This window comes from Carassius gibelio, chromosome B9 (genome assembly GCF_023724105.1).
Source record: "Carassius gibelio isolate Cgi1373 ecotype wild population from Czech Republic chromosome B9, carGib1.2-hapl.c, whole genome shotgun sequence".
NCBI classification, from domain to species: domain Eukaryota; kingdom Metazoa; phylum Chordata; class Actinopteri; order Cypriniformes; family Cyprinidae; genus Carassius; species Carassius gibelio.
The window spans coordinates 28008694-28026085 of NC_068404.1; the positions used below are offsets into that span (position 1 = coordinate 28008694).

Genomic DNA, 17392 nt, shown 5'->3' on the forward strand with positions numbered 1-17392 from the left:
ACCAGTTATCATTTGTGCTCCAATGCTGTATTGGTACTTCTCTGGTAAATTTTCTTTTATAACTTTTGCAAAGATTGAGGTGTTAACTTTTCTTCTTTTTTAAATAAATGCCTCATTTTTGTATATTATATAGATATACTAGCATTCAATAATATTGCATAGTACATTGATAATAAAAGTGTATAATCACATATGCAACCATATAACACAAGTGTGTTTTGGTTTCATAAATACGATGATGTCGCCATCTAGAGTTCGCAGTTGTGTAATACAGGTTTACAGCGGCTGATCTAAGAACGTAAGATATGGCGGCCTTTTCCTTGAAGATTCGGTTTTTGAATCAAATAATGAACTGTAAATTAATATCATATTTAGTCTATATTTAGGAAGTCTAAAGGAACGGTTTTAAAATGTTGCTTTACTAGGCAGCGTCTCACTGAACCACAGGGAGGCAGCAAACTATCAAAAAGCATTTCTCAAAACGATGGCATACGGTCACACTACTCTTAGCCTACTTTTAATGCTATATATCTGTGCATGGCTAAAAAAGTAAGAGTGGTATGGCAGTATGTTATCCTGAATTATTGCTCATGAGAAGAATTAGAGGAGCAGGAAAAATGTGCAGTACTGCATACTCAGGGCCAAGATTAAGGTGTAGTCTTTTATAACACACATTTTATAAATCTGTTCAAAACTCCTTAAAAATAGCTTGTGAAATGTTGATGGTGATTGCAAAATTGTGTGGTATGTACTTATGTGAATCACGATATTGTACACAATGTGTGCTTTTGGCAATAGTTGAGTGCTCATTTAGATTCATAGATATATGCACGCCCATCAAGGTTAGAGATTTGTGTGAAACAAGACACTATTATTACATGTAGTCATGTTTTAATGTGTGTGTAACATACGCTACTGTGGCCCCAAAAGGTAATGTATGTGGCTGCAAGACATGCTTAAATTCATAAACGCAATAAAATATTATATCTAAGATATTATTTTACTAATTTTCAGGCGCAGTTTATATATTTATGAGAGTAGGTTATATAGTTAATGCATGCCAAATAATGTTCTTTTAAAAATCAGTTAACTAAAAAGATCACTACACTGTCTAACTAAATTAGACAGGCCCATTTTTTAAAAATAAATAAATCCAGGGCATTTCTGTCCGGACAACAGGTTAATTTCTGGCCCTAATTATACAAGAGCAACTACATGGCTATGCACTAAATAAACTGCACAAATATTACATTCTTAACATTGAATATCTTATTTTACAAATTTGTGCTACATTTAATGCATGGCAGTTGGTTTGATGTGTATTTAATATAATGACACTGATACATTAACCTTATGTCTACTGTAAATATATAGTAGCCAACTGCATTTTTCCCCATTTAAAAAACGCATTAAATAGTAGCTTATGAATAGGGTAGCTTATCTAAAGCTACTAAAAATTTTGTTATGATCGATTTTCTGATTTGTTGCATTGCACGACTATATTTTATTATGAAAATGCATCGTAGGCCTACAAGCAACAAAATTGACATTGTGACTGTGGTTATCGATATGCCTCTCTCAGACATGTGGCCTAGAGAGAAATTAAACATATTCGGTTTCGAAATCAGCTTAGTTGGAGTCTTGTGTACTTCGCCCGGGGTTTCACATTCTGTCATATTTATTGCAGTTAAGCACACAAACAGTTACATGACCTTTACACATTAGCAGCTTATGAAATACAAATGAATGGCTGGGTTGGTAATAGGCAAACGTGAAATGATAGCCTATGTTTTTATCTCTTAAAAACAAAATTGTACGCAGGTGTGGTTAAAAATATACGTCCACAAAATGAAACCACGAACTATGATATTTACGAACAGACGACGCGACTCTAAAAGCAACATCAATATAAGCTTACATAAAACCCGACATGCGTCCGCCATATTTCCAGTCAGAGGGACTATACGACTTGTATCCTTATTTTTTCAAACATCAAAATATTTAATAGGCCTATATGTAGCTATTCGAACGAACGAACGTCTAACTAAGTACATTAAACAAACCTAACCCGGTTTTCTCTAGGCAGGCCTATTGTACATCAACATTCAACGAGAAGAATCACAAACGGATAGATAAATACAAATATGTACAGTACTTTCATACTTACAATAGGTTTGACAGTTAGAACCTTAAAAATGTCATTTGGGAACGAAAACCGCTTACATCTCTGCTCGAGTCACAGGTTTTCGACGCGACCAAGATAGTATAGGAATAAATAAACAAGCACATAAATAGGAATAAATAGATTATAAGTCACTCGTGAATCCTTTGGGCCATGCACGAGTTTTTCTAACTGTGGGGGTAAAAGCTGTAGTAGCCGATGTCCTTGGAGCAGTTTTTCTCGCATTCCCTCGGCGTCAACATTTCGGATTTTAATGGAGACGATGTCTCGGAAACCGGCGTGGCAGATGGCGAAATCCTCCTCCGCTTGGCTTGCTCAAAAATCCCAGAATCGCTCGAATCGATGGATTTAATTGAGGACGGGGTTTCTATCCAGCTGGATTCAGACAGGTCTTTGGGTTTGGACTCGTCCGCGCCGCCTAGCGGTGACCTCTCGGGCGCGATGGCGTCTCCGTCCTCGAGACCAGGGACCAGGTAACCGGAGGAGGTTCGGCTTCCCACGGAGTTGGACGGCCAGCATGACAGGACCGAGCTGGACTTGCTGCAATATTGCGGTGGCGTGCGGGGACCCCACCCCGGCGGCTCGCCGTAATACCCCAGGGGTCTGTTCGAGCACCCCGCGCCGGGCAAGGGCAGCGCTTTCACTCCAGCAGCTGCGTACGACAGAAGGGTGGCCGCGTTACCGGCGAAATCGGCAGCCGCTGCAGCATCGTATGCCGAGGCGGCAAAGTCCAGTCGGTTGTTGGCAGGGGTGACAAACCATCGCTGCGGGGAGGCCACCGTGGTCTCCTCGGTTTGTTGCGGGGAGAGCAAGCTGTTACTAAGTGGGACGCTGCGGTCCGTGCCAGGAGCGCCTCCGACGCCAGGGTGAAAGCGGGACTTGGCATACGAGCTGACAAATTGGTCCTGCAGGAAAGAACCAGCCATGGCATATCTTGCGCTAGGCATGATCTGAGAGCGCGGAGAGTCACCCGGGGACGGCGTCAACCGATCGATGTCGCACCCTGTGTAGACACTGGAGAAAGATGGTGGACAAACACGTTAATGTTGCATATGAGAAGCGTAGATAAGCGTAAATAAAGCGTTGCAAATATGCACGAGAGCATACGATTTTTCCCCCCCTCACAATTTTCCGTTCTGTGCGTAATTGCGCGAATAAACAAATTAGCACTGCGCACGATCAATCCACTGCACCAAATTATAATTATTAAAAACAAAATAACTAAACTGTTGTTTTTCTCAAAACTTTTCAAAATAAACATTGCTGGCCAAAACACACAGCAAGCGTTAATGCCACACTGAGATGCTGTGAAGGGAAATTCAGATTGTAGTCTAGAGATTTCGCCAGGCCAACGCACGAAACGCACGCAAATGGTTATTAATACATCAGCCAATGGGAATTAAGAGTCAAAAAAGAGTCATATTTCATAAGAAATCCCAGCAGGACTTAAAAGAGGACATAAAACAAAAATCACACACGATTTCTAGATCTTGCAAGAATAATAACCTGCCAGAGTTATATGATCTTTATTACTGAGAAATGGAAATTCGCACGCATGCACATATGCGGAATATATTTTGGTTAAGATCATAGAAGAAAAATGTATTTCACGTGTTATTTAATATTTTTTTTTAGTATTTGATTAACCCTGATAACATTTTTTATTGGTGAGACAGGATAGAAGGGTCACTATTTAAACAAGAGAAATCGAAACTTACGTGTCATAATTGTCACGGAATCCCTTGGCAAATGGATTGTGGTCGATTTTTAGCTGCGTGATCTATAAATGACAGGAGATTCAAACACTTAAGAACGTCTTACCTCATCAAAACATTCGAATTTTCAGAAATCAAACTTTCTTACGTCAGTATTTTGATATGCGGTGACCGCAATAAACTGCGTCTCCGGGAACGTGAACGTCTGCACGCGCCCTGGTTGGCTCGTGTCCTCGGTTCCGTCCTCGTTCACCTGCACCACATGCAGTCGAGGCTGGTATTTATGCAGAGACTGCAGTACGACCATCTGCAGGAATTCAAGCGAAAAAACGAGTGTCAGGGAACATCTCCTCACGCGTCTTTACGCGTCTGTTGTTCCGTTTCGAACAGCAACATTAAACTAATTTAACAACATTTTACCAAGTTTTGTCAGCTTATTACAATGTAATTCATGGCTAAATGTAAATTACCCCGTTTAACTAAATTAATTCAGAAATATAATATTATGGCTGGAAAATAACGTTTCTACATGGTTACAACAAAGAATGTTAAGGTAACATTTTCATTTTAAAATGATCCTGCCACAAAATCACACATTTTTATATAACACTAAAAAATGTTTTTGGAGCGGATTGTAATTCAACACGATTTTAGCCTAATTTGCAACTGCAAGAATAGCTAACAATCATTAATTTTTCTCTAGACATGAAACGCACAGCATTGTGGTTAATATTTTATATTCGCAGTCTGAATGCATGACACATTAGGAAAACTAAAAAAAAAAAAACTTTTTTTTTTAATCTATCGATAAATAACTAACCTGTCCCGTGTTGTTCGTTGCTCCTTTATTGTTGGTTAGTTTCAGTTTTCCAAAGGATATCTCTTGACGCATCCAGTGCGCACCAGTGTTTGGCGAATCCGGGTGCATGTACACCCTGTTCCCTGATTACAATATAATTGCAATGTCAGTTCTGAGCCAGGACAACAACGAAAATAATAAATAATTAAAAATAAACTCAAATCAATTTTAATCAGACAGACAGATAATAATAATAATAACAACATTTCTAATTATATAAACAAAGGCAAAAAAAAAGAAGAAGAAATAAAACCATATTTGTTTACCTGTAACATTGGTGTCCGCTTTGCCGCACGGGACCCATTTTCCTCCTTGAAAGCGCCAGTGGTTCGGATCCGCGAGAATCACGTCCACAAAGATATTGTAATGCGCCGTTGGGTCGAGGCCAGATATGTTGAAACTCAAAAACGGGAACATTCGCCTGAGGGTGTAGAAAATGTAAAGTTTCAGTGCACAATACTGCAGGTCTGCTAGCCAACGCGGGTTTGCAATCTTTAATATGGAATATAGTACATTTTCTAAGAACATTTAATCGAAGGACAATTAATAATAAAAAAAGAATAATTAAGTACTAAACGAATGTAAATATTTTGGAATAGCATATCTAAAAATAATATTTGATTATTAAAAGACGACACTCTTAAAAATAAAAAGGTGTTTCACGATGCGATAGAAGAACCTTTTTGTCTAAACATCTAAAAGAGCCTTTCTGTTTCACAAAAGTATCTTTGTGGCGAAAGAATGTTTTTCAGATTATAAAAAGGTAAGAAAGAGATGGTTCTCTACAGAACCTTTGATTGAATGGTTCTCCTATGGCATCGCTGTGAAGAACCTTTTAAAGCACCTTTATTTTTAAGAGTGAAGGATACAGCAGGAAAATTAAATGGATTTAAATACCTAAATAAATAAAACGAATAATAAAGAAATACAAATGCATTAATGAAAATAAACAGGCGGATCAAATTAAAAACATTTAATTTTTTTTTTTCTTGGAAAAACAAACTACAATAAAAAAATAATTTAAATATCTTAAACCTCTTTCGGAAGGAAAAAAAAGTGCATTCCATGTAATTTGCCCACCTTAATTTGTTCCATTGATATTTCCGATACGAAAACATAAATATGTGCAAAATAGCCTAGTAGTTTCAAACGGACAATTGCCCATCACCTACCGTCCCTGCTTGGTAATAATCATCTCCGTTTGATGTCTGTGAAATTTAATCCACAGGGCCCTGTTGCAGAGGTAAACCTGCGCTTTGCCGGGCACGAGCCCAGCCTGAGCGGAGGAAAACTGGTAGAAAGCCGTGCCTTGGTACGCGTGTCCGTACTGCTGCGCGTATGGGTAGCCCGCAGTCGGATAGCCTTGCGGAGAAGAGTTGCTCAGCAGACTGTTGTAGGCTCCGTTCGTGATGACCGGGTGGTGAGCCATGTACCGGCTCGGGCTGCCGATGGAGAAAGCCGGGTGCGTCGGTGCATGCTGACCCGGGTAAGGAAACATGGTGGTGGGACTCGGCTGCACTTGACTGGACTGAGACAGGAGATACCTTTCTCCCGCAGATCCATCGAAAGTGTGACGACTGTCGCCGACTCCGTCAAGATCAGGAGAGAGTTTGCCTCGCTGGACGTCCCCTGATGAGTCCTTGGAGTCCGCGAAATTGTCTGCCTCTGACTGATTCGTCATCCCAGCGGAGTTTTTTTTCAGAGGTGAACTTCTCTCCAGGTTGTCGCCGATAGATATAATAGGATAGTCCTGCAAGGCGAGCTCAGATGCTTGTGCGTTTGGGTAGCCACTGCCCACAATCATGCATTTCTTGGAGCGCGCGAGAGCTGGCGAGATGCAACGCTCGAGCTGCATCGCTCGATGACAAATAGCAATTAACGCGAGCGCGAGAGAAAACTAACGCCTTCCTGCGGTTCGAGCTACTTTGTGCAAGTCGGCAAATTAGCCAATTGACACTAGCCTGCAATCAGGAAAGGCTTTGCTTTTCAGTCCTCGGTCTGCATGGTTAATGAATCAACTTTTGCTATTGGTTAACACGAGACGGTAATTTAATTAGACAGCACTTAATTAGTGTAATCAAGGAGGCTTACACGCCACAGTGTATTCACTTCTGCTGGTCATCCATGTTTGTATACTATAGTCTGTGAAAATTTGGGCTCTCGTGATTCTTCAGGAGCGCACTAAGTAGTGCAAATAAACCCTATTGTCTTCCCTTCGAGGCCATTGTGTGAATACGGTGGAAGTCGGCAGGTTTAGCACAAAAACTTAATTATTCATTATTTTAAGCACTTGAAATGACACGCCTCGCGCACTACCTAAAATGTTTGCGTTATGGCGTGAAATATTGGCTTTTTCTTGAAGATCTGTTTACTGCTCCCAAGACATGTAAATATTTGATGTGGATGGACTACTTCAAGTTGCGCATTCAACGCTTTACGCTTCAAAACATGCCAGAAACAATCAAATCAGGCAGGAGTCGAACACATTTTGGGGGAAAAAATGTGTTTGTCAAAATTTCTTTCATAATATATATATATATATATATATATATATATATATATATATTGAAATGATTTGTTATGTCTAATAAAGCACATAGAATAATTAAATGTCTGTTTTCCCAAATGCTTGGGAGCAAAGCAATAACAGTTCTATTTTGCATCTTGTAAGATGCTGCCAATACAAGGTACGATCAATTACAATTATTTAGATGTTCATTTAATTGCAGACGCTGTAATTAGTTCTAAAATGCATGCAAATGGAATCTGGATAATATTACCTTTAAATGGCACTACCTTTTTTTAATATATTTTTTTTCCTTCATATATACATATATATGTATACTGTATGAATTATTATATTGGCAGCGAGAGAGAGAGACGTGATCTTGGGTGTTTATATGTTGGCTGATGGACACTTCTGAGGTTTGTGGATCAGAGCCAAGCGAGTTTTAAAGAACCTTTCATGGAGACATACATTTAATGAGATTTGAATGACTGTCGCTCTCTCCCTCTCTCTCTTTACATAAGGAGACGTCCGTTTCCATAAATATCCAGTCTTTATGCATGTTGGCTAGTAACGATGTAATGTCATTATTCGAGGAAAAAATAATGCATGCAGTGTAAGCAGGGAAAATGATTTTGCAATTGTTTAACGCTTTTCCAAAACGCGATGGTTGGTGGCGTGCATTTATTTCCCTCACAAATCAGAGCCTACAGTTAGCTTTCAAAGTTTTACCTAATCACCTCTCAGTTGTGCCTTATTCTAGAGTAACACGTATGTCAGCATCCCAGCGGTCATCTGATAGGAGTCAGATCGTCCTCCCCCTCAGCAGCCTGAAATAGGCTCTTCTTATCAGAGCATCTCACCTGTCTCACTGGCACAACCGACTCTCCCCATGCACGACCGATTAGAAAGCACTGCTGAAGTCTCTGATGATGAGTCTCGGAGACCTCGCTCTAGCACCGCGTCACGTTATCCCTCGCGTTCTGGCCCTTTAAATAACGCAAAAACACACTTAACGTCGCAGCATCAGGTTGAAACATTTTAAGAACTGACTGTAAACAAAAATATATCAAAAACAAAAGTTACATCAGCGGTTTTCAACTGCCTTTGATTCAGATTTTACCGAATGCATGCAACAAAAGTGTCCTTAAAATCAAAACACTCAAATTTATTAATATTCCCATTAACTGCACATGCCCAACAATATTCACAATTAAGATGAATAGGGAAAATTAAAATTTTGTAGATGCATCTGATTTACAAAATGATGGATGAATTTGCCCCAAAATATTATAGAGTTTGATTGGGTGGCATCCACAACAAAAGAAATGACAACTAGTTTCTCATCACTAAGAAAGGCTGGTTATGCTAAATGTGCTCAATTATGCTTCAGTGCATGTTATTATTTGCATTAAGCATGTTTTTGTTCCCTGCTGTTGCAACCCACTGATCGTATTACTTCTGTTTGGGGGTCGAAAAACATGATTAAACGGTTACGCATTAACACGATTTGATATATAGTCACATATATAAAGTCACATTTTTATTACTTTATTACACAGGGTTTAATGTCTGTCAAATGGAATCAGATGAGTAAAAGTAATCTGAGGGCGTTACATAATGTACGATTGCTATTAATTTTTACTAGTGCTGTCAAACGATTAATTGCGATTAATCGCATCCAAAATAAAGGTTTTTGTTTACATGATATACTTTAGTGTATATTTTTATGTATATATAAAAACACACATACAGCACATATTTATAAAATGTTTACATGTATATATTTACAGTCATATAAATTATATGATATATAAATATTTAATATAGAAACATAACACATTTTTCTTAAATATATACATGTAGTATATATATATATATATAATAAAATGTATATATACACACATATTATATAAACAAAAACTTTTATTTTGGATACAATTTATCAAGATTAATCGTTTGACAGCACTCATTTTTACACATAAATCACAGAGGACCCAAAACATAGTGGAGTTACTAACAAGCTCCTCGCATTATTTCCTTTCATCTCTGTTGATGAAATCTTTCTGTATTAAAGCCTACCTGCCATATTTAGCCACACAGGTTTATACTGTGAACCTTATAATATCCCATCTTATTCGCAAGGCAAAGAAACCATGTGTTTAGGGGTGCAAAACAGCTCCTGTCTCCCAGAAAGGATGCAGGCAGAGGTGAGTTGCTCTGAGATCTAATGAAGAGGCTTCCATCTCCGAGGCTAACAAGAAGGGTCATTATAACAGGGCAATGGGGTCCAGTAATCTATTCTCCTGAAACATGCATGCACGGACTTGTCTGCACCCTACCAGCAGGGCGAGCGGCCATCATCTCATCCTCATTACCGGATTATTTGCCTTTCCTCCCTTTCTCCTTCTCTTTAATAGGCTACCGGCAGGCTTTACTCTGAGGCCTTATTGTTGAATTAACCGTGTATGCGCCTGCCTGAAGAGTTTGTTTTTCTCCCCCTACTTGTTTTTGTCCTCTCCTTTTGTTGTGTATTAGCCCCCTGTACTTTGCACTTATTAGCACAGTCAGTGGCCACAATCGCCGAGGGGCCGTCGTGATTAGGAACGGTAAGGCCAGCCGCTCCCTCGGGGGGTCATTGTGTTGGATGGAGAGCTTTTCCATCATCAGGTGGGTACAAACATACTGCGCTGACCCAGGCGAGCAGCTGTTGCACGTGCGCGCCTCTAACGAATTTCACTAAATGCTTTTCTGTTATATACCAAAACAGATTTGGCAAGAAGATCCGGAGAAGATGATAATCTAATGACCTGGAGGTGATGATATTGAAAGAACCTCTAATAAAGCCTCACCTGCGAAAACAGCTTGTATAGATGACATCAATCTGGAGGTGTTTACCTGAGGTCACGTCGCAGATACTTCACCACGGCGTTCATTAGTCGTGCAATGTCTAGACTGAAACACAATGCAAATCTGATGCGACCTAAATCAAGACAATGCCAAGGACGAAATATTATTACCTGAAAATCACATATTAAAGTTCTCAAAGGTCGGGTCACATCACAGATTCTTCATCACAGCATTTATTAGTCATGCAATGCCAACAACTGGCTTGATGAAAAAGCCAAACATCTGATTGAAGCTTAAGGCAATCAAAATCAAGACGATGCCAAGGACAAAATATGAAAATCTTATATTAAAGTTTTTAGTTTTTAAAAATTGGGTCATATTGGAGATTCCTCACCACAGCGTTAATTAGCTGTGCAACGCCTAGATGAACATGGCCTACATCGGCCTTAACAAAATGCATGCAATTTAATCTAAACCAAGACAATTATAATGACAAAATATTATTATGCATGCAAATCAAATATTTAAGTTCTTGCAGGATCTTCACCATTGCATTTATTATTCGTGCAATGCCAACAGTTACCTAGATGAACATCGGACTGAAACACAATGCAATCCGATGCAGCCTAAATCAAGACAATGGCAAGGACAAAATATAAAAATCACATAGTTCATGAAGATTAGGTAATGTTGCAGAATATTCACCAAAGCATTTATTAGTCATGCAATGCCAACAAAGGCCTAGATGAAAAAGCCAAACAATGGATTCAAATGCAATGCATCTATTGCAACCTGATTCAACACAAAGCCAAGGACAACATTTTGAAAATCACATATTGCAGTTCTTGAAATCTGAGTGATATTGCAGATTCCTCACCACTGCATTTATTAGTTGTGCAATTACAACAAACGCCTAAATGAACAAGCCAAAAATAAGATTGATGAAAAATACATCTATTGCCTCCTAAACCTAAATTGCAGATTCTTCACAATGGCATTCATTAGTCGTGCAATGCCTAGATGAAAAGCCAGATTTAAATACAATGCATCTGATGCAAACTAAATTATATTAAGACATGGGCAAAATATTATTACCTGAAAATTATTTTCATGCTTGTAGCAACACAAGGTCATGAGTTTAGATTCCCAGGGAATGCTTGAACTGATTAAATGTATACCTTTAATTTAAGTCACTTTAAATGTATCTGCCAAATGCATGAATGCTAATGTAAAAAAAAAAGATAATATATTAAAGTTTTTGAAGGTTGGTTAAGGACCGCACAAATCAAGAGGCCATGTCACCAAGGAACGTGTTTGCCAGCCAGGTCTAATCGAATCACTGTCAATGACAGATCGAGGCAGCTTCTGTAAGTGAGCACTAGTCTGGGGACTTTACCTAATGCCCGGCACTGTCACATCAATGATGTGGTCACCGCACAGCAAATGACAACGAAATTATTGCCAGCCTGGATACAGGGACAGTGAAGGCCGTCCCAGTCAGAACAGATTGCTTTCTTTGGAGAATATAAGAGGAAGGCGGTGAGCTGATGGACAAACACGTCGAGAGGCCGAGGTTATTTGCCATTCATGACAGGTAGTGGCTTACATTACAGTGGCACTAAAAATTTCATGGGAATGCATTTAAGATGGCCCTTGAGTTATTTATAAGTTGTTTGCCAGATGCCAGATGAAATTCATACGAAGAAGTCAAGCCGAAATATGACGTCTTTCTTTGTCGAATTGGGAGAATATTCAGAGGGCACGTTCTAATCAACGCCTCGGCTCTCTAATAGGCGCGGGCTGCATTGTTTGATGCTGACATAACCACTGACCGCCGCGGTCCCCCGCGGTCGCAGCTGAGGCCTGTCAGAAAGCATCAGCCAGCTCTTTGGAAAAGAAAGACGGCTGGTGGGCTGGCGTGGGCTGTGTGGACAGTTGTGGCTTTTAAACCCTTATTAGCCTCTGTGCAGACGACTCCGGGCCCATGTCGTCCCTTGAGAAGCACTCCCACACCTCTCATTATTGATGTCCTTTTAGGTCTCCTGCTCAGGTGTCACTGATGTTCTCCTTGTCATACCTAGCCCTGCCTAGTAAAGGAGCCAGATTTACCTGGACTTTGAATATATCTTTTTGCTCTCGAATTGATGCAAAATCGACATTTATGCTGCCCTGATTGGCGTTTCACCCAATTATCTGTGTGTGGCCTTGTTTTCGAGTTATTATGCGTACAGCATTCTGTTATTTACGAGCGAACAATGAGTTTTACGCACAATAAGTTCCTCAAGTTTTTAAGAGGTGTTAATTGAACAAATGCACCTAATTAAAGTAAATCAATAAAAGTTCTTTAATACAAAAGGTGCCTCGGAGAGAGTAAATTAGAGCGATTTATTGGCTTTATTTCCACACCTGACACCACAAAAGCAATGCTAATGAGGACAGTGGCCTTTCAGGTAGGCAAAAGGTCTGTTCGGTTCACTTTGCGACAGTATAGCTTTCCTGAACTTGAACCTTGTCTAATTATGATGTCCACATAATCTGCAATAACAGACCAGTGCACGCCAAATTAATTCACATTTTAATTAAGAATTCTAATAAAAAATAGATAGCTGTTGCTTCCAGCATTGGCTTGTTCTACTTTTAGCTTTCCCTGTAGCAAGTCACTCCAGAGGTGATGCACCATGAAGGGAAAAAAACAATGAGCACCTTGACTTTTCCAGATGAAAACATCTCAGATAATGAACATTTTCACATGAATACTCTTCTGTATGCATTCACTCTTTTTTTAATAGTGAATACATTACACTGGTTCTGATCCAAAAACTAGTGAGCACCTACAGTATGGAGAATTTTAAGGCATTATATGCACGTCCAACTCAAATATGACATGCTGAACAGCAACCAAAAAAACCTTTTGTTTTAAATCTGTATTTTTTTGTAGTGTTCTGAAAGAGCAAAGCTGAACCAAAATGTTTTTTGTTGTCAAATAAAAAAAAAAAAAATAGAAAATTTCAATATTAGATATTAAGACTTTTTTTTAAATATTGTGTGAATCATGTTTATATTTTGTACTCCATAGGCAAATATGTTTCTTCTTTTAAGCACAAGCCTTGCTCAAATGTTGCAAGTTTCATGCTTAAAAACAAGACAAATATTTCCGAAGGGGGTTAAAAATTAAAAATGTAAAAAATCCAGATTAAGATGTATTTTACAGCACAGAATGAACAGTGGATTGGTGATACTGTTATATTAACATCATGCAAACACAGGGTTTTTTTTACACGGTGTCTAAAAATTCAGTTCAAAATATACTATTGAATGCTCTATATTTTTTTAGAATTTTACTCAACTTGGGTGATACGTATTTTAAACTACAAGAAAAAAAAAAGTAGAAATATTGTTTAAAGCATTGGTCATTTTCGTCCAGGACATTATATGTGCATTTCCTTTAAAGCTCTAAAACAAAACACAATGCAATGCATATTTCAAAATATGATTAAAACACCTGTGAAAAACCAATACAGAAACTCTATTACAGCCCTATTTTTACAGCCTTTTCTTAGACTGTAATGTTTATTAGAGCGTTGGCTCAGCAACATGTCAAACTACTGAAATAAATTTGGCTTTCTAGGTTTTCGGAGCTCCTGTGACATTTTAAAAACGCTATAGGTGTTCGTTTCATTTTTACAGACGTGCTTTACCAGTTTAGCATGATGTAGTATAAAACTCAAGCGTGCCTGCTGTTTGCCAGATCAGCGGTTTGATAATCATCATAGCTGTTAAGATGCACAGTTACATTTATTTCTCACATCTCTCGCACTGTCAGTCAACCTACTGTACAGGGCATGCGAAGCTAAATCACTGATGTGTAATACAAGGCTAAATGATATCACACACTGAAGAAAAGGCCTAATGTCCCAACTAAAACTGACTTTTATCACCTGCAACTGACCTGTTATCAGCCGCTCAGTGTGTCGCTAGTCTCTTGAAATATTTATCAGGCCGTATGACCCAGGAAGTGCAACGGGGGTTTGTGACCATTTTGTTGTTGACGCTGCCACGTGCTGTCAGACGTCTACAAGTGAAGAACATCAGCCACTGTCCCCTGCAAGCCCCAAGTCATGAAAGATTCAGAGCAGGTCTACTTTTTAAGCCATTTCTGATGAAAAGCTCGGAAAAATGAAACTGACTTATGCCAAATGAATATCACTGAGTCGCTGTGATTGTGGCCTTTGATGTTTGTGGGGTCGAAATTATTTATAAAACATCAATTTTAGCTTAAGACATGCGATGGCTCAAAGCAGCTGCATTTTTCATCAGCCTCCTCGGAGGATTTCAACATACTTGCCCAGACCCTAAACGATAGAAAGACCTTTCTAGTCTCTGTGTTGTGCTGAGTTTCCCCAGTAATACACCGATCCTAGAATATATAGGTGTTCAGTTCTAGCTGTCCTGAGTGCTGCAAACTTTGACTGGTTGTCAGAACTGCACATAAGATAAAACAGTAATGCACCAAACAATTAATGGCTGGCAAAGATTTTGCATTCATAGTCTCTGCAGACTTGCTGTTCAGTGCATCATGCATGCTTATGTAGAATAGCATTGTTGCATCACAAAAAAAGCAAGAAAAAATTGAAAGAATCTTCATGCATACATGCAATACTTTATGCATGCAAACTTAGACACAAAAGTTTACTCAATGCATTACAACCACGCAATTTTGTGGTTCAACTTTTATGTGCATTTTCACATTACTGTGGTTGCACGAAGCAGCAGCAATCAAATGCATAATAGGACATTTCTGTGTTATAATTGAACTTACTATACTAACTAAGAAAACTGACTGTAGAAGAAAACTATTTGTGCTGATAGAAACCATAGCGCATCATGTGGCAATGGCAAGAGTGCAACGTGTCCTTCAAGTGCAGTTTTACATGTTTCTGACATATAGCAATGCACAAAATCAAGACTGCAAAACTACTTCAAATACTTGCATAAAGCATGTATTTGGATTATGGAATAATCAATCACACCAAAGTGAAAATTAGAAACGGTCTTTGCATCAATCAAAGCAATGTGCAATATTTGAATGCTGTGGTACCTCTCTGATGAAAACAGTCTTGATTTGTGCACCTGTAAAATACTTATATTGTACAATCATGGTATCTATCATAACTAGTTTGAATACTTGAATGAAGTATTTGTTTTGATTTAAACAAATTATAGAAGAATCAAGCAAACTAAATTGAACCATGCATCAATCAGATAGCAATGCTAGAAACATAAATATATAAATAAATGACTCTGTGTGTAATACTTGAGTGCAATGTCACCTATGAAACAAACAGTCTTGATCTGTGCACCTCTCAATATTAAACCATTTTCACAATAGCAATCGTGACATGCAATCAATGCAGTACATTTAAAAACCTCCAAAGCAGAAAATCAAGGAACTAGTTGAAATAATTGCATAAACCATGTTTTAGTTCAAACAAACCGAAGAGAAAATTAAAGAACGGCCGTGCATCAATAGCAATCTATATGAATAAATGGCTGGATGTGCAATATTTAAATGCAGTGACACCTCTCTGATGCAAACAAACAGTTTTGATCCATGCACCTGTCAAAACCCATATTGAGCAATTTTCACCATAGCAATCGTAGCATTAGTGTAGTACATTTGAAACCCTCAGTAACACAAGAGGAAAAGCGTTGTCCTTGCACTCCGTCTATAAAAATGAACCCTTAGCCAATTTCTTTGAGCTGGGTAGTACGCCTGCCTCCTCCTCCCCGTGGCAAAGTGAAATGGAATTGCCTCTCACATTCAAAGACAGCTCAGTGGAGGTGATAATAGAGCTACTCCCTGCTGTCTACAGCCAGGAAATAGGAAAGTGGCATATGGGGCCAGGAACCAAACAGAACAGGAGATACAGCCTGGCAAGGAGGAGGGAGGGGGACCAAAGGAAAGGTTAATGATCATTCCAGAATTCTAGTGGGAGAAAGTCTTCTTGAAGTTGAGAGAGTGGGGGACGGGGAAGAAAGAATCGAGTGCTTATTTCAGAAACTTACCTTCGCCGCATGCTTCATACACACAGTCGTCAAATTGGATGCAACTTCTGAACGCAATGTGAGGACGTTGTGATGAATATTTTGCAGCCAAAAGTGTGATGCATTTTGTCCACCTTAGGCAGAGAAACAGTTTCAGTTAGTTAAGCATGCATTTGTTGTACCATTTATGAAAATTGTTTTATATAGTGCTTTATACAATACAGATTGTTTAAAATCAGCTTCACTGGAAAATAGCAGAACCAATGATACAGACCTCTTCAAAAAAAACTCAAATTATGCTCTAAAGCAAAAAATATGATAATTATTCAGCTCAAGTCTGTTCAGTGTTGATTCAGTTCAGTTAAATCAAGTTCATCAAACATTATAAAACAAGTTCAGTTTAGATATAAGCAGCTCTACAGAGGTGAGTTTAGTGTGATTCAATTCAGTTCAAAAATAGCATGGTAAAATTAATCAATTATGAGATCTGATTCAACTTGAAAGGGAAACTGAAAGTGGAATTATGCTTGCAACTTTTTGGATTACTTTGAAAAACGATCATTATTTTCCCATTTGGTGATGCAAGTGGGATTGCAATTACATACTTCATCTTTCCAGTACAACAAAAGAAACACAAAACTTACCTTGAATCGCATGCAATGCTTCCAAAGCAACCACATCACCATCTGAAACCATTCTGCTCATTTGTGCATGCAAACCTCCACAGGTAACACTGCCCAGCTCTGCCTGTCAACACACAACAACACTCTGGACTCATGCTGCCCTGCGAGTGACAAGACACCGTCTGAGACAACTGGTATAATGCGGACGAACAAGGTCTGAGGTTTCACCAGGGTGCGAAAAGAAAGCCCAAAACAATAGACAGTGATTAAAATGGCTCTATTATGCACTGCTGCAAACAGGAGCGAGCTGAGACTGCAGAGGACGGCAAGAGAGCATTAGCAGACAGAGAACTCGCTTGCAGTTACTCACCCTGTTACCACACCTTGGCGAAGGCGGTTTGTAGCCTCTCAGCACTTCAGAGCGGATAGCAGGCCTTTAAGTATCAATTAAACTAGCAGTGGGATTAGCCACCTCATCATCAGGCAATTTGCACTGTGTTGCTCCTCTGCTGTGCCTTTGTTCGTATTCAACTGAGGCGTTTTTTAATCTCTCTTCAATGACAAAGATATTTGAAGAAGCAAATGACAACTGTTGAAGGGCACAGTTGAACT

The 17392-nt window shown here is 38.9% G+C and overlaps 1 protein-coding gene across 2 annotated transcripts; it reads right to left on the reverse strand.

Annotated features, from left to right (window-relative positions):
* Positions 1 to 1641: 1641 nt before the first annotated feature.
* Positions 1642 to 17148, reverse strand: LOC127965283 (T-box brain protein 1). Of its 2 annotated transcripts, XM_052566030.1 has the most exons (7): positions 16802 to 17148; positions 16179 to 16291; positions 5023 to 5177; positions 4718 to 4839; positions 4046 to 4204; positions 3901 to 3962; positions 1642 to 3196 (listed from the first exon to the last, which is right to left on the reverse strand). In XM_052566030.1, exons 2-7 carry the CDS (start codon positions 16187 to 16189, stop codon positions 2350 to 2352), a joined length of 1356 nt encoding a protein of 451 aa, XP_052421990.1. In that variant the 5' UTR covers positions 16190 to 16291; positions 16802 to 17148; the 3' UTR covers positions 1642 to 2349. The 2 variants fall into 2 exon arrangements, with proteins under 2 accessions (XP_052421990.1, XP_052421989.1); XM_052566029.1 differs by lacking the exons at positions 16179 to 16291; positions 16802 to 17148 and adding an exon at positions 5929 to 7226.
* Between the last annotated feature and the right edge of the window lie 244 nt (positions 17149 to 17392).